The sequence below is a fragment of the Natator depressus genome, chromosome 3, assembly GCF_965152275.1.
Source record: "Natator depressus isolate rNatDep1 chromosome 3, rNatDep2.hap1, whole genome shotgun sequence".
Lineage (NCBI taxonomy): Eukaryota > Metazoa > Chordata > Testudines > Cheloniidae > Natator > Natator depressus.
Genome location: NC_134236.1, coordinates 56,755,749 through 56,779,349, shown reverse-complemented (window position 1 = coordinate 56,779,349; position 23,601 = coordinate 56,755,749). Strand labels below are relative to the sequence as shown.

General features: G+C 38.2%; 1 protein-coding gene across 1 annotated transcript in view; it reads right to left on the bottom strand.

The window, feature by feature from the left end:
• Window positions 1-23,601, bottom strand: part of COL19A1 (collagen type XIX alpha 1 chain) — a 315,358-nt gene that overhangs the window by 101,624 nt on the left and 190,133 nt on the right. Inside the window, exon 17 of the mRNA XM_074947919.1 lies at window positions 13,821-13,874. Within this exon, the coding sequence (XP_074804020.1) occupies window positions 13,821-13,874 (54 nt within the window). The remainder of the gene's footprint in view (window positions 1-13,820; window positions 13,875-23,601) is intronic.

Genomic DNA, 23,601 nt, shown 5'->3' with positions numbered 1-23,601 from the left:
TTCATTGACGGAGACAAGAACCATGGCTTAGATGGACTAATTTTCAATTTTTATCAGTAATAATTATACTTTACACTTTTACTGATGCCTTTCAACTAAGTAGTGTAACTGCTTCATAGAAGACGATACCATGTTTAGATACAGGGGTGGTGGGTGCTCTAGAAAAAAAATGTATTACTTAGACCTGTAAAACTCAGAAGAATAAAATATACTGGGCTAAGTTTTTCCCTTGCAACTGTCCCTTCCCCTGAACTGTGTCTCCAATGAGATTTGCACACGTTGGAAATCAGAACAGAACATGCTCTGTTAGATCCTTGGAAGTAGGAAACTGGGAAATTTATAGCTAAAATAATGTATATATCTCAAACCTGCGCTGTCCATATTCTGCAAAAGAAATAACATGTTGTTTTGATGGTTGTGAGAAATACTCATTTAAATAACAAAGGGAAAATATACTGGGTCACATCCTTGAGTCTCCCTGAGATACATTTGGTGCAAGCATGGCACTATGGGAACTGAGGCCAGTTCAGCCCCTGGCACAAATCAAAGCAACCCAGGGTATTTGGGCTGGAGGCAGGAGTAGGTGGTGTACAGCAGCTTTGTGGGCTTTATATCACATGGAGATTTGTGTGTGAGAAGCTGAATTCCATTCAGTTTTGAGAAGGGCACTCTCTTGCTAAAATAGAATTATTTGGTTATGTGCTATTTAAAATAGAGACTGTGCAGATCCTTGCTGCTCCCCCACCTCCCCGCCAGAGTCCCACCACTGTGGCACTGCTCCCCCCCATCCCAACACCCCCGGCCCCAGAGCACTTTCTCTTTTGTGTAACACTTTCTCAAGTGTTTTAAGAGCCTTCAAGATATTATACACTGAAGATATTATTGTTAGGCAACATGAAAGAGGAAAGCTTTTGAAATCTTCATAACGTGAATCTATAGAAAAGCCCTATGATCCTGCCCAAGGACTTGTAAGCACATTCCTGTCATCTGCAAGAAGATAGCAGCGCAAATCACTTTTAAACCATCGTGCAAAACAGGGATTAGGGAATAATTCAGTATTAGAATTCTACTGTTTTCATTTGGGTTAGTGGATAGGAGCGAAGACTTTCAGATCAAGAGCCAATGTGAAATTCAAAAGAGTGGATCATCAAGAGATTCCAGATGAGTCTCAATAAAAACCTGTAAAAGGGGTTGGCTCTTGATCACATCAAGAAGGCCAACCTCAGGAAGCTTCCAACTTTAGGAATGTCCAAATGGGGCATGGCCAAACAAGATTCTGCTTTGTGTAAAATCATCCAGGCCTAGAGAGCCAGAAGGGAAATATTGAAATGATAAATACTTATGTCTCTGTAAATATAAAGCAATAGAGAGATTTTTCTGAATAAAGGAGAAATGCAGAAGGATCTCAAACAAATCCAACTGTTCAATTTTAGAGTAACTACTATAAAAATCAGATAGTTCAGGAAAAAAGAAATATAAAAATCAGATAGTTCAGGAAAAAAGAAAAATGTAAGTAACATTTTGGCTACGCCAATACACAGTGTTGCCATGACATTCTTGATACCTCTGACAGTTCCACGTGTTAATGTGTATGAAAGATGCTACTTGTGAACTAGGTATGACAGAAGATCTTTGTTATGTGATAATTTTCCATTGTGGTACCAATTGTTTTGGACATAAAGATGTAGTGATGGATTCATGGAAGCAGTTTGATATAACTTTTGAGAAAATAATAGCTCCCAGGAGTAATGGAACTCCAACTATGATTGAAAAGAAAAATGACACAGTTACCTTGCTAAAATAAAAAACATAACTGATATCAGAAAAGGGTTCGTCCCATGGTTATATATATATATATATATATATATATATCTTTTCATGCTGCTTTTCCATAAATCAGCTTTCTGTGAAGAATATTAGGTTATTGTAAGTGACATTATTATTATTATTATACCTAGCTCCTATATTGTGTTTTTCATCCATATATATCAAAGTGCTTTACAAAAGAGGTCAGTAACATTACCTCATTTTACAGGTGAGGCACAGACAGGTTAAGTGACTTGCTCAATCCACAAGTCTACACTGCCTCTCTCCATAGGTCACACTGGAAAGTGAGCAATGAGTATAGTTAATATATTATTTTGGGTGGAGAGGTTGCTGGAAATAGAAGCTTCGGAGCATGAGACTTGCTCTTGCCCCTTCAAAGGCATATAATAAGGGGATGCATCGTCAAAGCAGACTCATGAGTGTGCTGAGGAAAGGTTATATGGCTTTCACTCATCCAATTATTTTGAGTCATTTCTCCAACTATAATTCAATTTTCCCTTTCTTAAAAGGAGCTAGGACCTATGACTGAAGGGAGCAGGCAGTTATGTAATTCAAAAGATTGGATCAAGTGCAACTTCCCCTTTTTCTCCTCAACCTTGAAAATAAAGAATCACTTCCATAACATGCTCAGCTCCTACTACTTACTTTTCTGAGGAGTTAAGAGTCTCAAGGTTGGATCAGCACATGGGCTCCTGGTCACATTTCTTTGCCCTATACACTGAGACATCAGGCTAGATTGATTAATCATTATTTCAATAAAGTCTTAGGAATGACAGCAATTTAAAGCCATTGTATCAAGAATATAACACTCATTCAATGCACATGCTGAAGTCAGATGGCTGTCCAAGAATGCATTTCTTGAGGGTGGCATCATTTGGCTCCTATATAATTGCATTTTAAAAAAGCATTTAAATGAGGTAAATCTGAAATTGCAAGGGAGCATGATTTGCATTCTGACCCCAAAGCCTTTTCCTGCAGGCTCCCTCTGTTCCATTAGAATGCACAGAATGGCAAACATCTAGTTTTCCCACACATCTAGAACACCATTCTGCAAAATCCTGATGGGGTCTCTTATCAGCGAATCTTCCTTGAGGTACTGTACTCCATGATAGGATGACTGCCACCATTCTGTGTAGCAGCTCAGAGACCAAACCATTCATTTGCACTGGTGTCAAGCAGGGCTGTGTCACTGCTCCAACACTCTTCTCCATTTACCTTGCCGTGCTCCTGTTTCTCATCTGTGACCACCTTCCTGATGGAATAGGGATTGAGTATCATATGGGTGGTCAACTCCTCAGTCTCTAACATCTCCAAACAAAATCTAAGATCATGAGAATTGGCATAACTGATCTTCAGTATGCAGATGATTGGGTCATTCTCCCACACATAGAGGCTGACCTGCAAAGTACCCTAAATCTTTTTGCAGATGCCTATCACAGCCTGGGTCTCTCTCTCAACATTGGGAAAACCAAGGTATTCTACCAACCCTCACCAGCACAAACTACTCTTTGAAGTCACAAATCACCATCAGTGGAGAACCCCTGGTAAATGTGGAGCATTTTTCATACCTTGGCAGCCACCTCTCCCAAACAGCCAGTATTGATACAGAAATCAAATACAGGACGTGCTGGCACAGCACACCCTCTGGAAGAGTATTCAAACAAGTCTTCAATGACAGGGATCTGCAAACAGGTACCAACATCTTGGTTTACAATGCGGTTGTCATCCCCATCCTTCTCTATAGGTGTGAGACCTGGGTAACCTACAGATGACATCTCAAGCAGCTGGAGTGGTTCCAGCAGCACTGCCTAAGGAGGATTCTCAGGATCAGCTGGGAAGTCTGACGTACTAACATCAGCGTTCTCTCTGCAGCCATCAGCAGGTCATGAAACACCAACTCCGCTGGGCTGTCCACTGTGTATGTAGGGCTGAAATTCGCCTCCCAAAGCAAGTACTCTTCTCTCAGTTAACTCAGGGAAGAAGGGCTCACAGAGGGCAGTGGAAGTGCTTCAAAGACATACTGAAAGTAGACCTTAAAAGGGGAGGCATCAACCAACAAATTGGGAGGACCTGGAATTAAACAGAACACAGTGGCACCTCACTATACACGAAGCCACAGCTCACTTTGAGGAGAACGGACATGCTCGTGAGACAGAGAAATGACAAAGGAGGAAAGAAAGGGAACAACACTCCAGCCAACAACTATGTCTCCTCCAAGATTACATCTGTCAGTTCTGTAGGAAAATCTGCAGGGCACGAATTGGGCTCCTCAGCCACTAAAAACCAACCAATGAAGCCCCTTGGCAGACATCATCCTCGCATCGAGGTATAGCCGAAGAAGATGACTTTAAAAATGAGAAACAGGTCCATGTTTTCAAGTAATCAAAGAGAATGTTACTTCCTAGGAGGAAAACTTTTTGCCATGATGAAAGTGAATGAATGGAAGAGAGGCATTCAAGGGTATAAGTTCCTCCAGAATTCCCCATGGAGTTTGTGGAGATAAAAAGCTAAGAAGACAGTAAAGACAACTGAAAGTCAAATAGGCAGAAGTTATTTAAAAATAATGGATTAGAGAATAAAGTCTGGGAGAAGAGTATTATATCATAACAGCACAACTCAGGTGAGATGTACAGCTGAAGGCCAATTGCCCGTTACCACAAAACAAAGGTAATTATGAAATGCATGCCCCATAGGGCTTACTGAGATTATGCTATTATAGAAAGAGACAAGGACATAAAAATTCATATCAGAGGGTTAGATTGTGCCTAGCCTTGCACAGCTGCACAGAAAAAGTGGGAGTTGGGATTGTGGGGGAGGAAGAGGAGGGCACAAAGAAACTTTCCTCATAAATGACAGGTTTCAGAGTAACAGCCGTGTTAGTCTGTATTCGCAAAAAGAAAAGGAGTACTTGTGGTACCTTAGAGACTAACCAATTTATTTGAGCATGAGCTTTCGTGAAGTGAGCTGTAGCTCACGAAAGCTCATGCTCAAATAAATTGGTTAGTCTCTAAGGTGCCACAAGTACCCCTTTTCTTTTTCCTCATAAATGTGCTCCTGAACAGAGACCTGGCATAACTGCAGTCCTTTTATTGTAGGTTCAAAAGCGCTGGGGCACTTTAGCATTGACAGCAGCCCTAGAAACATCATACAGGGTGGGGAAGGGCAATCGCAAAAGCATAAGCCCAGCCAATAGAACTGGATCAGAGTGAGAGAAAGTTCCCACTGCAACCTATTAAAAGGCGTAGCCGATGTTACCTTTGCATACGCTTATGGAGACCTCATGCCTGCCTCATCATATTCTCTTCATCCCTAGGTGGGAAATGGGATAAAAACACAATCTAGTCCATTGCTTGCATTCTGGAACTAAAATGTCACCTTAAATTCATGGTGAAAATATAAAATAAATGTAGCAATGACATTTCAATACCATGAAACTTCTCTCAGGCATGATTTGTAAAGTTAACAGTGGAGCATGTATTCTAATATCTAAGTTTAAGATGTTATGCTTGTGCTGGTGCTGTTCTAAACCTGAATGGCTAGAATCACTATATGTCAATCTGGTGGCTCAAGTTTACAGTGCCACTATCTAGTAAGGTTTCCTCTATGCTGTAAGTGGTCAGAAAAGTAACTTTACCTTTCTAACTCATTTACGGATATGCCATTGCTTTTCCTCCTCTTTCACAAATAAAACAAGTGTAACTGAGCTATAATATAACCCTGGAAGGACTGCACTGCTATGTTTGTCACCAATCCTGACCTCTCAGAAATTGCCTCATATATGAAATAAATCATTTATCACAAAATGGAATGAATCCCTTTAGTATGTCACAGTTTCATAAAACCGTCCTAGGCTATACCATGCAGGATTGTCTTGTGATTAAGGCACTGGAGTAGGATTTGGGAAACCTGGATTGTATTCCTGACTCTACCACAAACTTTCAGAGTGACCTTAGGAAAACCAATTAATCTTGCTGACTTAGTTTCTGTAAAAACAGAAATAACACTTCCCTACTGTACATGAATGATGTGAGGACACAATTTATTAAAGCAATTGAGGTGCTCAGTTACTACAATGATGAGTACCATAAAAAAAGAATATAAATAAACTAAAAGTAGAACTCAACAGCAGAAATATTCCTACTTCTGACTATATATCTAAACCCAGTCAGGACCAGTCTTTATATTTCCTTTCACATTACTTTTCTATACCAACATCCCTGTATAATACTTTGGAAGGACCTATAGCTCACAAGCCCCTTTGGCCAAAAAAGAGTATGACTGGTTCACAGGTCAGAAGCAATTTCATAAACAGTGGTTAAAGGAACACAGCAAAGGCAGCTTCCATCTTTTGAATGAGTGTTTTTCACTTCTGCTACTTCAGATATTTTTCAAACTTGCTCCTTTGTGAATATCAGTGAAGCGCTCACCTGAGCTGGGTTTGTCTGTTTTTGAACTGCGTACAGTATTGAATTATATAAATAATTGAGGGAACTGAAGGACAGACAGATTATAGGTATATAAATAAGGAAAGTACTAAAAGTGTGTCCTGATTGTTTTCCAAAAATTACACAAAGGTTTTAGGTGTCATTTTTGTAGTAAAGCTGGGGGTGAGAATGTGGGAACATAAGAGAAAATGCTTTTAAATACATTATAAAACATTTTTTTCTAAATTATATTGTGGTCCTTTCACTTTTACACTTCATCTGCATTTTCAGCCATCATCAGACTGCTGAAAATGTCTTTTCAGTCTCATAGCACACTGAATGGATCAATATAATTTACATTAAATATGTTACATTGCTGACACAGTAGCAACAGAAAATTTTGGATTAATTTTCACAGGATTAGAAGTGAAAAAGTGAATTTTCAGTATAGTCAGTCTGTCTACCCATCTAAGAAATATTTCACAGTAATCACGTCTTTCCACACCATATTGCTTCCCCCATAGAAAAACATTATTTTCTGCTTATTGTACTACAAAGATACATGAGAATCTTCAGCACAAATTTGTGACACAGTGTAACTACACCAAAGAGAAGCTGCTAAAAGCCACAAAGGCATGACATCTACCATGACTGAATAAATTAAACAAATCATGTATTGTTACCATGTCTTTTAAAAACAACCAGACAAAAAAAAAAAAAAAACAACCAACCAACAGGACCAACCGCTGCCAGACGCTTCAGCACTACCACAGGTACCAAGTATATTTTCCAATATACTTCTAAAGGCAGAGAAGTCCTGCAATGCTAGAAACTCTACCAACAGTCTCCACTTACCATTGCTTTGATTTTTTGTTTACTGTAATTTACTGATAACATTTGTTCACTTTCAAAATATTGGTAGAATTACAATATTTCCTGAGGCAGAGGAAATGAGATTTCCAAGGCAAACTGCTGGCTACTTAAGATAACTAGACTGGTGGCACTGACATACATACTAAATTACGAGAGACTAGAAGTGTACAGAATTAAACAGACAGAATACAAGTAGTCCATGAACACTCTCACCCACTGGTTCATGGGGAATATGGACAAGAGAGACTTTTAAAAGGTGTCATGTAGAACAATGAAGCCCCATATAATTTAAAAAATATAAAGCATACACAAAGACTACTTTTCAAGAAACAATTATTGCTAAAGGTATACTTGCAAGGAGCAGCATGTAAATGCTTTGTGGCAGGGAATGCCTTTTTGTTCTGTTTGTACAGCACCTAGCACAATGGTGCCTTGGTCTATGACCAGGACTCCTAAATGCTATGATAACACCAATAAACAACCACAACCATTTCCCAGACAAACCTTGAACTCAATGATGAGAACGAGACCTTGATGTGAAGCATCATGCGACTCCAGAGAGGGTTTTTAAGGAAGATTTTCAATGCCAAAGTATGTGTGAAATAGAGACTCTTTGAAAACCATAATCTTGGGAGTTTTGGTAGAAAGAAAGCAGAGAAGAGTAGTTTTAAGAGGACAGATCATTCAGAGTTTAAGATGCTAGCCTGGGACTCAGGAGATCAAGGGTTCAGTTCCCTGCTCTGCCTCAGACTTCTGCTGTGACCTTGGACAGGTCACAGTCTCTCTAGGTATATGCTGTAATAAAACACTGCAGCTAACCCGTGTCACTTGACTCAGGCTCATGGGGTTCAGGCTGTGTGGCTAAAAAATTGTATTGTAAATGTTTGGGCTCAGGCTTGGGTCCCAGAGTCCAGGCTCCAGCACAAGCCTGAATGTTTACATTGCAATTTTATAGCACTTCAGCCTGAGCCCAAGTCAGCTGACATGGGCCATCTGTGGGTGTTCTATTACAATGTAGACATACCCCCTGTGTCTCAATTCCCTAGCTTAAAAAATGGAGATAACTCTACTTCCCTATCTGAGGTGCTCAGTTACTATGGTGTTTGGGCTACCTGAGTAACAGATTAATCATTGATATGGGGGTGTGTGAATCTACAGTGTGGGGGGCAACAGAAGTAAACATGCAGAACTACTATATATAGAAAGATAGACAAGCTTGAATGCTTCAGATCAAGGGTAAGATTAATTCCTGAAAAAAGAAAAGGAGTACTTGTGGCACCTTAGCGACTAACCAATTTATTTGAGCATAAATATTTGTTGCATCCGATGAAGTGAGCTGTAGCTCACAAAAGTTTATGCTCAAATAAATTGGTTAGTCTCTAAGGTGCCACAAGTACTCCTTTTCTTTTTGTGAATACAGACTAACATGGCTGCTATTCTGAAACCTGTCATTAATTCCTGAGAGTGTGATGTTAGCTTTGAAACAATCTGGTTTCCCCAATAAGAGACAGGTATATTGAACAAATTAAAGCCATGGGTGTCAAAGTGGTATTAAGAGAAAACACAGAGCCTAGTTCTGCATCATTGAGTAGCATTTACTCCTGCAAGTAGTCCCAGTGAAGACTGCAGAATTGGTACCACTGAAGGCAATTCAGAATGAGAAACCAGGTGAAACCTCTTTGTTCTCTCCTTCAACCTACGTATCAAGAAAAATCAAGAAATGTCTAGGATCTTCTATAAGAGGGAAAAAAAAGAGGGGGTTGCCAGAAAATTAAACCAATATAAAGCTTTTTGATCATTAGATGGATTTCACTAGCTGTCTGATGTGTTCTGTAAGGATGTCTTTCAGTGTTCCAGTGACCCAGGAGGTGACACTGGAATGTCAACATTGTCCCTAGCAGCTGTATAATCTGGAACTATGACCTGAGCAGGACATGTGAAAACACAAATTATTAAATGATGGTGTTTCCACTTTACAATTCTTAACAGATTTTAAACATATATTGTCATTCTGTGGTTATGATTGGATAAAGTGATAATTATTGCCATGAGTCAAATATGATAGGTCGGTTTCTCCTGCAAAAACTGTCATCATAGCACATTTCTACCAAAAACGCATTTGTGTTTCATCTTCAAAGGGTTTTGCAAACATTAACAACCTAACTCTCACAATGGCCCTGAGATCTATAGAATATAGATACCAGGACATTTTTATTTCTGAAGCCTGAAAAAATATGTTAGAATTAAGTAATATGTGCAAATACACCCAAATACACACACTATGATCCTGCAATCCTTTAGGCAGATGAAATATTAATTGAAATTAAAAGGAGTTTTGTCTAAGGACTGCAGGGTTGAGCCAATGCAGGATTAGGCTGACAGCATATATAAATACAGAACTCAGTTCCCTCTCCACTCTCCCTCAAAACTCCTTCAAGTGTTCAAGAGAAATTTCTTGCTGGGACAAAACTGAAAACAGAATAATTTTACACACAGAAATATACTTTGCCAGCATCTCCTTTTGTATTGTTGATTCCTGCAGATATTTCCGTTAGCAGGTGAAGCAGGTACTGCAGGAGAAAGCTGTTACCAGCTTAATTCTGCAATGAAGTTATAATCCTGTGCTTATGACCTCACAGGGTTTTGCTATGATAATGCCTACTTTAGCATCACAAACTGAGCATTTTGAATTCAACAAAGACTGAAGCAGAGGGAGAACGCAGTTAATGAGAGATGGCCTTCCTTTCAACAGAAATGTTTGTTACGCAAGCAAGCAAAAATATGAAATGCATGTGAAAGGTGAACGGTTTTTGGCTTCGGAGTCATAATATTTGGAAACTTCTCAAGTAACAAAGGCATACTGTATTTAACTAGAGCCTTATACAAGTCTCAATCATTTAAAAGGGGGGAAATTAACAAATAAACACTAGAGGGAGCTGCTGTTCTATTTAAGCAGCTTCTTGGCTTTACTGTTTTCAGCATAAATTGTTATGCATTGAAGTGTGACAAGTATGAGCACACAGCTCAGCTGTCTAACACTGAAATAAAGGAACAATACTAAAAAACAGTTATCAGGGAGCAAGGACCAAAATCAAGACTTCTGCACCAGGAGTGAATAATACATTTTACAACTACACACTGTTTAATAAACCCTTTAAAAATACTCAAAGGGGAAAACAGAATATCATCTGGGGGAGATAAGATGACAAAAATCTTCTTTTATAACCCATTAATAAAAATTCTCACTGACATCAATGGAGGCTAGATTTACCCCAGAGAATACATGAAGCAAAAGAGAAAGACACCTAAAAGGGGATGAGCAGAAAATGTCTCTTTATTGAATACTCCAGCTAAAAAATGTAATGATTTGCCTTTCTGGTACTGACATAGTTTTAATCTAGACTGTATAGTAGGTTGTAAGGGAATATAAACTCACTCCAAGTATAGATTTTATAAAAATAATAATACAGAATTTAGGCATTGAACAAATTAGTGAGCCACAGATGAGAGAGTTAGGAGTCATCAGGCTAGATTCACAAGGCGGTGTAAAGAGAGTGTAAACTGGCATAATTTACACCTTCTTCTGGCTCTCCAGATATACAAATAACACTCATTTAGACTAACATGCACATCTCTTATCAGTGTACAACTTATAGTCTGTATACATCATTTCAATTTGGTCCCGCTAGCCTATTACCCTGCACTACTTTCAGAGTGTCTTCTACACCAACCCCCCTAAAGAATTTATCGAGTCTAATCTTCAGTGTTGCTGGCTCAGAACTCTCCTTATTGAAGTTGTTTCCCTTTTAACATTTAAACAGTTGAAGATATTTTCTTACTACCAAATTTAAATGCTCCTATATTAATTTCATATACCCAATACGTGTTTTAGCCGCCTTAAATAATTACATACTTTTATCTTATTCTTTCTGAAGTACTTATGGGTACTTTCTGAAGTACTTATCTCATATCTCCCTTCTCATTTTTCCTATAGAGTCCAGGCTTTACATGCTGAGCTCCCTTAAGCTCTTCATAAATCATAGCTGCTAATTTTCTGATAGCAACCCTAAGCATGTAAGCATGTGTGCTAACTGTGCTGTGCCCTGGACTGTGGAGAGGCAAGCCCAAAAGTAGAGGCAGCCAATGTGTCCACGTGAATGAAGCAGCTACCTCCATTTATTGTCCAGCATAGGAAGAGCCAATGGAAGAGCAAGATAGCAGACTGATATAGATTGAATTGGAAGAGAAATGACAGAACCAAAAAGGGAAGGAGTGACAGACTGGAAAAGAAAGAACTAAAAAAAAACCACCCTATAGCCTTGTCTATTCACAGAAGTAGTACCCCTTTAGATATTTTAGTACAATCTTTAATGTGGATTTAGTTGTACCAGTATAGTTAAAGAGGTACAATCATCATATTGTGGATGCAGTTATATTGGTGTATATGTGTTTATATTGGTACTGTCATTCCCATATGGAAGGGGAATAAACTATACCAGTACAGCTAAATCCACATTAGAGATTGTACTATGCTAACTATATATGTAAAACATGATAACCCCACCTAACATGTTATATGGATACAAGAAATGTGGACAGACCAGGCCTAAGACTGACACCTGATCTTGATTTTTAAACAGATCATGTTTGGCATTTGTGTTCAATAAGGTTCTACATCACTACTTTATTGTCCCATTATCCTTGTTTGGATTCCCTCCAGTGTACGATGTCTCTATCTCAAGGAACCACAAAGTGTACACAAGACTCCAAGTGAGGCTTCGGTATGGCTGTATGAAGATGAATTAATATCTACTTATTTTTACACACAATGAATGAACACCACCATCTGTTTTTCTTTCTGAAAATATTTTGTAAGAAAAAAATTAAAGAAATTGGCAGTGACAGAATGTGTGATCTTTCGTTTCTTCTTAGATAAGTGCAGGGGCCATCTATTCCAATTTACTCACCTACCCCTCACAGCTGTCCTTCACTGTGTCCAGCAACATCATTTCTAGAAAGAAGGATTCCGAAATATGGATTGATGGATATCACTTATTCCAGTGAAGGCTGAAAACTGTCAAAATATGGTTTGAAACTGGGAATATTACTAATGTTCAACCAGCAGAAAAATGTGATGATAACAATGACACTTATGTTTAATCCTAACCATTAGGACAGACCAGGGATTCTCAGACTATGGCTCACATGTAACCTTTGGTTCACAGAGTCCTTCCTGATGAGTCACAGAATGGAACATTATGAAAACTGTGCAGTAGGGCAAGGAGCAGTGGTCCAATGGTGGATTTATATTTTATAGAGTGATCCACAGAGTGAAACAGTTGAAGAACTGCTTGCAGACAGTTAGTTTCACAAGACAAATACACTTTAAGAAAAGAACCTTTCAACTCGTTGACTATAAGTTTTCCTTATTAAGAAGTACACACTTAGCTCTTAACACCTTTCATGCATTTGTGTGTGATGGCATTTTTACAATACAGTAAATAGGATATAATGTCGCAACTCTTATCAAATCTTATTCTCTCAAAGATCTCATTTGTTACTGCACAGAGAAGCCCTGAAGCAAGCCAAACCCATGCCTGATCTCAAATTCCGAATCATGTACCTCTAATAAAACCCAAACTCTCAGATATGAGCTAAAACCTTTAGTGCTGCATATTATAAATCCTTTCATATAGTTTTGTATTTCTTAATCTTTTTAATTCTTCTGTAAACTCATTTGATCTACAGTTGAGTGCTCATTCTAGTATTGGGTATAATCCTCCACATCATTCAGTTGGCAAGCTCATCACACAGTCCTTCATCTTTCAAATTACCCCTCTGAGACAGAAATTATCTGATCTTAAATACAGCATCATACATTTGGTAAACTGAATGAATGCACAATATCCGTAGTTAGCATATTCAGCCTGTCCGTCTCTGAACTGTTAGACAGCAGTGTGGGATCTTGTTTTTTCTCTGCTGCACTGAGCTTTGTAGCCTCTCTTATTTGGGATCCAATTCTTTACCTTTGTTCAATCAAAAGGCTGGGAATTGTAACTGCCTGATAAAACAGAAACACAAGAGAAAAATCCACTGCCTTCAAAAGAAACAATTGAACAGGAGAAGCAAGCGGGTGAATCGTAATGAAATCTGCCCTTCCAAATTATACATTCCACAAGCATTGCCTTCTTATTTTACTTCTTTTAGCTGTTTCCCTTTGTAAGATGCAAAGAGGTTGGATAAAGTTTAAATGACTATGCTGCCCCTTTCACATCAAAAAATACAGAGAACTACTGACACTGAATGAAGGCGCTGCCTTTCCATCTGCCTGTCTGGGTTTGGTCCTGGTGGCATGAAAGAGCTTGCATGTTGATGAAAGAAGAACTTCGGTGGAACTACAGTAAACTAGTAACAGATGAATAAATGCAAAGCTGTACCAAGGTCCTGCGAGCTGTAAAATGCAGTTAATCGAGTGCCATTTTTTTTGTTCAAATGATTTTAACTATTGGAATGCACAATTTTTTTAATATGCAAATAAAATGTTTTAAAACCTAAAAAAAAAATTGCAGAGCGAACAAAGATCCATTGTGTTCATTTAAAGCTATCCTCAGGTAAGCTGCTACAAACATGCTAACAAAGTCTACAGCAGTTCTTGACTGAAGGGAGAATGTCCCACTTTCCTTGCTGGTTACTCACCGGAGGTCCTTGTGATCCTGGTTTACCAGGGAGTCCTGGTTTACCTCGCCTTCCCTGGAAACAACAACAACAAAAAACAGACATACATAAATATTGCATCAGAGGATTGATTTGCAATAAAATAATCTGTGTAAAAGCAAGACTGATTGTACTGTTTATTAACAAAAAGATCAAAAGCTACCCAAAGCAGAAATACCTTGTACTACTTATTGCAGCATCAATAAGAATGTATTGCCTTAGAAAAGTTCTTAATAACTATGGGAAACAATGTATTTGCATCACAATAATTTTTTACTAGTACATTTTTCCAGCTAGGTTTCAAGAGTGAAAGCATATTGATAGGGAAGTAACATATAACAAACCTATCATCTTGACAATGTCCAAATAAATTATATGTTATTTGATTGTTCAATGGTCTAGGATGTAAAACTATAATGCAGCTGTCACCATAAGCCATATAATAATTGTACAGGTTGAAAATAACTAATTGAACATGGCCAGCACCCTATTTCTCAAAGCTGATTTTCAGCTGTGTCACTAGTGAACTGAAATAAGTGTGTCTTACTTATTGATCTCCATTACTTAAGACATTTGTCACCTACTCAGATTCACAAACAGCTAAACCTCAATTTCAAGAACTAAGCAGTTACACAGGAATCCAAGACCGGAAGAGAATGGACTAAAATCTTTGAGCAGTCATATGTCTACTGGTATCATTTCAAAGTTTATGTATTTCACATATGGTCTTGAATTGTTAGGCTAACACACTATTACTTAGCTTATAATCAAAGGTTTCTTTATGGCTGATTGAGAGGAAAACCTTTGTTGATTTAAGTCAAACTGATAACATTTAATTTGAGATATTTTTGAGGTTTTTTTCCCCATAGTCCTATGTTACTCACAAGCTAAGTGTTGTGGTTGAAACTGAAATCACGTCAATGACCCATTAAGATTAATCTCACTTTGATGTGTTATTCTTGTCATGCTTTCAGTGTACACTAAACTCCCATAGAACCATTAAGATTTATGCTATGAATGTAGAAGGGCAATAGTGTAAATTTTGTATTATTAATCCTTTATATGGAAAGAGTTTAGTTATGTTTCAAGTATTTTTCTCAGTATACATTTAAGAGCTGGAGCCATTGCACTGTAAGCTGTGAATGAGTATTAAGACCAGTATGAATTACAATAATATTTATCCATAAAACCAAAACTTAACAGTGAATTTTTTTTCTATTTCCAATAGACACTAGCTAACCTCAGTATTTTACCTATTTTTAATACAAAACCCAATAAATCTATATGTTCTAATTATTGGTAACTCTTTATTCTGAAACACAAAGAACCATATGCTGCTTTCTGATACACATCCACCTGTCAGTGACTTCAGCAAGGTTACTGCAGGCATATAGGAAGGCAGAAAAAGGCTCAGAGTTGTTATTTAATTCACTGGAGTTCAAAAACTAAGGCCACCAATGCCTTTCCTTGCATTCTGTACATACACCTGCAATAATTTAGCCAAATGCTGCCTCAAAATCAATGGGGATGCATAGAAGAAATTGAGGAAGAAGTTAACCAAACAGAAGTTTTTTAGAGTGTGTACATTCCTGCGTCTTACAAAGGCTATGTCGATTTCTGGAAGGTGAGGGGTGAGAGGGGATACAGCATTTGATTTTCAAAAATGCTCCCTGATTATGTAGTTACTACCTCTGTGTATAAAACATGCATTTGTGCCTGTAAATGCCAAACACAATACCTAACTAAGGCCTGATCCAAGTCAGTGAGAATATTTCTACTGACTTCAACAGACAGAGGGCAGGCTCTGAGTGAACAAATGCAGTAATTCTGTTTTTGACACATAGCCTAAAAATTAAATAACTTACAAGCTTAAATCTTGATTGTAAAATTTAAATTTGTAGCATTTTTTAGACACAATAACTGCTGACAACTAATGTCAAGTTGCTATGGCAAAAAACACACATTTGTAGCCATAAAACCCACTTTTGCCCCGGATATGGGGTAACTATACATGCAAAAAGGTATAAGTTAACAATTTACAAATGCATCCAATTTATTTGTAAGTACCTGACTTAGCTAGAAAATATTTTATGTGTGCACGCCATTTTGTGTGGGTACATACAAATGTGGTTTTTTGCAGGAGCAACATAGGAACATTATTCCGAAAATGTTCAAAAAATTTAAAAATGAAAATCCTTGTAGACACTGAATGATTGTCACAAATTGACATTGCTAGAGTATCACATAACTGAATAGATTATTTAAATACATGATAAATGATATATAGAGATGGGCCTGAGAAGCAGCATTTGGATTTGGGTCCAGATCTAAAACTTTCCTCAAATTTCAAAAGTGTTTGGACCTGAAAGTTTTCCTTTGACACTTTACAGAGTGAGGTTAGGGAATTAGTTCCAATCTGGTTCCATACTTCCTGAAAGCTCAGGAGTGTTGGGATCTGTAGTTTTGTTTGGGCTTATCTCTACTTTACAACTGTAAATATAGACTAATGTTTACCACTTTTATTTGAAAAATAGTAATCAAATGTATCCCCAAAGAATGTAATCAGATATATGATGGCCTAAATACAAAATAACTATATAATGGATCATCTTTTTAAATAGCCCCTCTGAGTTATTAGGACCAACATACTGTCGATTTCTTTAAAGCATGTCCATGTTCCTGTTTGTACGTATTTAGGTTGTATTGAGGATGACACTTAGAATAGTCTAAACAAAGTATCAAGGAAGTGTTAAAGGAAAGAAGGCAGGGTTTTGATTGACATACACAACTGTGAATGGAGTGTTAATTACATAGGAAAAACAGAATATTCTGGGAGCTACATTTTTCTTTTTTTTTACATATGAGCCGAAATATAATTTATGATTGATGTTGCAAAATTAAAACAAGAGCGGATGGCAAACCTTTTTAAAATCATTTACATGAAAAAATCAGAAAGAGAAATAGCTGTTTTGGTTCTGTTTTTGCTTTGGCATTCATTAGTCACTGTCCATTGATACCAACAGTATACTTTCTCCTACTCTATAGTTTATAATTTAACAGACAACGGTTTATGTCAAGTGTACAAGAGTTTATATGACTACAAGAACATATGCGGTACAGTTAGGGTGACCAGACAGCAAATGTGAAAAATCGGGATGGGGGATAATAGTAGCCTATGTAAGAAAAATACCCAAAAATCAGGACTGTCCCTATAAAATCGGAACATCTGGTCACCATAGGTACACTCAACATTAAAGGACCAAAAGGAGATGAAAATAATAATACGAGCGGAAATATTCTAGGAATGCAAGGTTTATGTTTGTCAAGTGCTTGTTTCCAAATATTCATTGTTTTCTATTTCCTTTTATAACTGATATTTTTAAATGAGTTTTCTTTACAGAATTCATAAAAGTGAACACATAAGTTCATAAATGTGATAATTTTTAATCAAATTGGGGTTTTTTATAATAAACAATGTGCAGTAAAAACCAGTGAATTTTATCATTACTCTCAGCTCAGAAGAACTATAAACATAGAGAGCCTTTCTTTTAAGACCACTAAAAAAAAGGCAATAATATGAAGTCACTTGCAATGTACTCACACCACTGCTTTACAAAAATACTTTCAGAGTTTATTTCTGAAATGAAGAAGTAGCCATTCCTGGTGGCATATAAATCAGTCTCCCGCTGTCTCCCCAATAGATGCAAGAATCACAGAATCATAGAATATCAGGGTTGGAAGGGACCACAGGAGGTCATCTAGTCCAACCCCCTGCTCAAAGCAGGACCGATCCCCGACTAAATCATCCCAGCCAGGGCTTTGTCAAGCCTGACCTTAAAAACTTCTAGGGAAGGAGATTCCACCACCTCCCTAGGTAACGCATTCCAGTGTTTCACCACCCTCGTAGTGAAAAAGTTTTTCCTAATATCCAACCTAAATCTCCCCCACTGCAACTTGAGACCATTACTCCTTGTTCTGTCATCTGCTACCACTGAGAACAGTCTAGAGCCATCCTCTTTGGAATCCCCTTTCAGGTAGTTGAAAGCAGCTATCAAATCCCCCCCTCATTCTTCTCTTCTGAAGACTAAACATCCCCAGTTCCCTCAGCCTCCCTCAGACTTTTCTTAAAATTGTTATGCTGTTATAATTGATCTATAATTGTTGTTTAAATCCTTCTGTGACCATCTTATAGCCTAAACAAGAATGTACTGAATGGAAAATCATTTCAATATTTGGGGGGAAAGAATAATTATAAAAAGATAGCTCTTTTCTTGATTTAGGATACTTTTAAGAAATAAATTACGAACTTTTCCCCAAGCTCTGGGGCAAGTCTTTTCCCCAGGATCACACCAGAAACAGATAGTGACTCAACCATAATCTGCTTCCCAGTCCCTCTTTCACTCCAGAAGGGAGAAGCAAAGATCCCCTTGTGTGCTGTCTCGCTCACTGGGTGGGTGGGAGTGCCAAGACCCTATCCACTCCTTACCTACCCACATGGAAGAAGGAATTAGCAGCCAGATGGAAGCTTCTCTCCTCCCTGCAGTGCTGGTCACAATGCAGACTGTTGGCACAAGGGAGTAAAAGGTTGCTTTTTGCCCCATAACTTCCCTGCTTGGGAGCACCAGACAGACTATATCTTGGCTCACAATAAAAAGTTGCTTAGCACAACACTCAATATACCCATCATTATTGTCATAAATATAAAGGGAAGGGTAACAACCTTCCTGTATACAGTACTATAAAATCCCTCCTGGCCAGAGGCACAATATCCTTTTTCCTGTAAAGGGTTAAGAAGCTCAGGTAACCTGCCTGGCACCTGACCAAAAGGACCAATAAAGGGATACTTTCAAATCCAGGGGGGTGGAGAAAGGCTTTTGTCCGTCTGTTCTGTGTGCTTGCCGGAGAGAAATCAAGAATGCAAGCAATCCAACTCCATTAGAATTAGTAAGTACTAGCAAGGAAATGTGTTAGTTTACTTTTTGTTTTGGCTTGTGATTTTCTCTGTGCTGAGAGGAAGGTATGCCTAGTTTTCTTTATGTAACTTTAAAGTTTTTGCCCAGAGGGAAATCCTCTGTGTTTTAAATCTGATTGCCCTGAGAGATTAGCTTCCCTTCTAATTTTACAGAGGTGCTTCTTTTACCTTTTTTCTTTCTAATAAAGTTATGTTTCTTTTAAGAGCCTGACTGATTTCTCTATTGTCCTAAGACCCAGGGGTTTGGGTCTGTGATCACTTTGTAACCAATTGGTTAGGATATTATTCTCAAGCCTCGCCAGGAAAGGGGGAGTAAGGGCTGGGGGGATATTTTGGGGGAACAGGAACTCCAAGTGGTCCTTTCCCTGATTCTTTGTTAAATCACTTGGTGGTGGCAGCGTACCCTCCAAGGGCAAAAAGTTTGTGCCTTGGGGCAGTTTTATCCTAAGCTGGTAGAAATAAGCTTAGGGGGTCTTCATGTGGGTCCCCACATCTGTTTCCTAGAGTTCAGAGTGGGGAGGGAACCCTGACAATTATCTAGCAAATGTTAAATTTAGAGTGAAATTCATGATTTTCACCCAGTAGTTAAACTCACAAGAGTGTAAATATCTGGATTATGGAACTGCTTATATGAGAAATTAAGAAAAATACTCAAATCACCATAAACTTGCTCTTCCTAACTAAAATGAAATCAATATTCTGTAAGCTAAATTGGAAGAAAGGAAGGAATGACACTAACTGACTATATACCACTATCCAGATCAATCTCCATTAAATAATATAAAATAATTCACAAATAATTGTAACTGAAATATTGCTGGCATGTTGTTGGTACTGGCATCTATTTTTGTTAGTAATCAATGTAGTGAACATTATCTATGAAGTAACTATGTAAAGTTTACATCCATACCTCCCTTTACTCCTGGAATGCCTTCCCTGGAATAATTAGCATTTCACTTCTTCTCCAAGTGACGACCCACTTTTGTCGCCAATAAATCAGCCAACTAGTGATTGGTAGGTCACAGGCAAAATTAAAAAAAAAAACAAAAAACCAACCAACCAGCAAGTTATATGCTTCAGAACTCTCAAGTTGTGCACACAGCTAGAGTATGTACCCCTGTGAACTTATTTTACTCTTGAGCTTGTTCCTCTAGCTTGTCAAAGGTGTCAAGTTTTGTCTTAAATCAGAATGTAAACTCTTCAGAGCAGGGATTGTGCGTGTCTTTCCATGTGTTTGTACAGTGCCCAACATGACTAGGCTCCAATTCTGATTGGGGCCTTTAGGCACTACTGCAATACTAATACATACGAAAAACATTAATCTCTACTGTAGCTCTCTACTGTATCATAATATAATCTATTCAACTTTAAGAACAGAATTCTTCAGGAGAAATACAAGTAACGTTAGTGTCTAGAATAAGATGCAGGATTATTAAATATTTTAAGATATAAACAAGTAGCATTATGCAGGGAATCCTACATGGCTCATGAAAGAATTAATAATTTAATGATCCCATACTCAAGTATGAGGGGGAAAATGTACTTGAAACATGTCAGGATGAATTTTCAAGGGAAAGGGCTAATTAGCAGCGTATGAAGCATATGTCATCACATTTTGAAAACAAGAACTAGTCCCTGTGGAGAGAGTAGGCAGTTGCGTTTTAAAGACTCAACTTCTCTAGCTAATAGATATGATTAATGAGCAATATGTCAGCTGGCTGGCCTAGCTAAAGTAAGGCACCTTGAAAAAAAACCTTTGTAAGTATACAATTTTTTAGAAAGAGATTGCGCGTAAAGCCAAATTCAACATATAAGAGGATAAGAATGACCATACCGCATCAGACTAATGGTCCATCTAGCCTTGTATCCTGTCTTTGACAGTGGCCAGTGTTTTATGCTTCTGGCAGTTGGAGGTTTAGGGACACACAAAGCATGAGTTTGCATCCCTGACCATCTTGCCTAATACCCAATGATGGACCGATCCTCTATGAATTTATCTAATTCTTTTTTAAACTCATTTATACCTTTTGCCTTCAAATCCCATAGCAATGAGTTACACAGGTTGCCTGCATTGTGTGAAGTAATACTTTCTTTTGTTTGTTTTAAAAAAATGCTGCCTATTAATTTTGTTGGGTGACCCCTGGTTCATGGGTTATGTGAAGGAGTAAATAACATTTCCCTATTCATATTCTCCACATCATTCATGATTTTTAGACCTCTGTCATATCCCCCAGTCATCTCTTTTCTAAAATGCACAATCCCAGTCTTTGTAATCTCTCCTTCAATGGAAGCTGTTCCATCCCCCTAATAATTTTTGTTGCTCTTCTCTGCACCTTTCCCAATTCTAATGCATCTTTTTTGAGATGGGGTGACCAAAACTCCATGTAGTATTTAAAGGATGAGCAAACCACAGATTTACATAGTGGCATTATGATATTTTCTATTTTATTATCCCTTTCCTAATGGTTCCTAACATTCTGTTAGCTTTTTTAACTGCTGCACCACACTGAGCAGATGTTTTAAGAGAACTATCCATGAAGACTCCAAGATCTCTTTCTTGAGTGATACATATGGGGGATTATGTTTTCCAATGTGCATTACTTTGCACTTATCTACACTGAAGTACATCTGCCACTTTGATGCCCAGTCACCAGGTTTTCTAGTGGGGCTCCAGAGGGATCGGCACTAGGCCCAGTGCAATTCAACATTTACATCAGCCCTGTGGAAGAACCACATGGGAGAGGGGTGGTCAACATGCTTCCATACGACAGAATATTTATTCTTTCAATTTGTTTTTTAATACAGCTAGAAATTACATGAACAAAAACTACTTTAAAAGAATATTCAGGTAGCAAAGTTAAGCATTCAGAAGTTAGGAACTGGCTGAATTAAGGCTGCTTGTGCAACCTTAATTCAGCCCCTTTGCACATATGCATTTGTCAAGGCTGATTCCCCACTCTGGCCCTTCGAGTGCAGAAGGTGGGGGCCTGCAAGGATTCTAAAAATTAATACTGGTCACTCCAGGCTGGTATTAAACTCCCAAGGTCACAGCTTCTCTCTGACCTTGGATGGGTAGATGCTGTCACCACCCAAATGCAAAACCCCTTGGAGCCCAGGAAGGCTGACTTGGGAATTCCTTCCTGTGGGATACCCTCAAGCCCTTTCACCCCTCCTCTGGGGAAGATCTGAGAAAGAAAAACAAAGGAAATCAGCTGTTGCCACCAGCTAATTAAACAACATTCACAAACCTCTTAGGACACAAAAAACCCAATCCTGTTCTTAAAAAAGGTAAATTTTATTAAAAAACAAACAAACAAAAAAAAAGAAAATACATCTGGAACTTAGGTTTTTTGCTACATCTTAAAAAAAAACAATTACAAAAATTAAGCATCAACATAGCTCTCTTGAGGTTCAGCTTAAAGGTTACAAGCAAAACAAAAGCATCTGGGGTTAGCACAGAGGAATCCACAAGCCAATAAGAAATAAAAGAAATAACCCTAATCGTGTCTTTCTAGACATTCCCTGACTTACTTCCATATCTGGGGTTTGAGGTATGATTTGATGCTTTTTTCATACCTGGTTTTAAAGCTTTTTACTGCATAGCTCCAGCCCTGCCCAGCTCTGTCCCCTCTCTCCGGAGAACAACAAACAGACATAGGGAAAGTTTTTTCCCAATTTAAAAAAGTTCTAGTCCTCCCATTGGCTCTTTTGGTCAGGTGCCCACTCCCTCTCTTTTACCTATGGGCTTTTTTAATCCTTTACAGGTAAAGCAAGTAGAGAATAGCTACTAACAGGGATTTTGTAGCTAACCGGCTGGCTGGGTGTCATGGAAGAACCACATGGGGAAGGGGTGGTCAATGCGCTTCCATAGGATAGAATGTTTGTTCTTTCCATTTGTTTTTTAATACACTTAGAAATTACATTAATAAAACTACTTTAAAAGAATATTCAAGTAGCAAAGTCAAGCATTTAGAAGTTAGGAACTGGCTGAATTAAGGCTGCTTGTTCTTAAGATGTTCTTTTCTGGTATGATGGGTAAGATTATTACAATGCATATACACCAATCAGTCTACACGATCAATTTTAATTGTATTTCCTAGCTTGCAAGTGATTGACTTTGCAACCTTAACATTCTTTTAACAGTTTTTGTTTTGTTTTTGTTTTTTTGTTTTTTGCATGCAATTTAAATTGTAAGCTCTTCAGGAAAAGGACTGTCTCTTATTAGTATATGGACAGAACATATCATGATGGTGCCCCAATTTCAGTTGGAGCCTTGAGGCAAGTTGGCATGCTCATCTTCACCTTTGGAATGTCACCTCTCTGAAGCCTTTGAAATTAACCTCTCTTCCTAACAAAACCTTGGTGCCTCCTCATTTCTTGTATCCTTGAAGTCTTCAGAAACACCCGCTCCGTTTTCCAGTGTTTTCAGGATGGGAAAAGGTGACAGGCCTGCTCCCCATTTAGTGTCTTCAGGTGCTTTAATTTTCTCCCCCTGCAAACTTCTCGATTTCTCCTCCCCTTCAGTTCTGAATCGTTCCTCTCTTTTCCTCCTCTAAAACATCTTACCCCATCTTTTAAAGTTTTTGCTCTCAAGTTCTCTCTCTCTCTTTCTGCCTCCATTTGAGATTTTTTCCCCTCATCCTCTTTCCCTCATCATGGAGAATCTGTCTCTATTCCATATCTCATGCATGTGTATTGTGACAACTTTACTAATCTTTACCTCTGCTCCGGTTTCTCCTCTCAACACTAACTCACTTCTCAGAGCAATTGTGCTGACATGCAAAGCAGCAG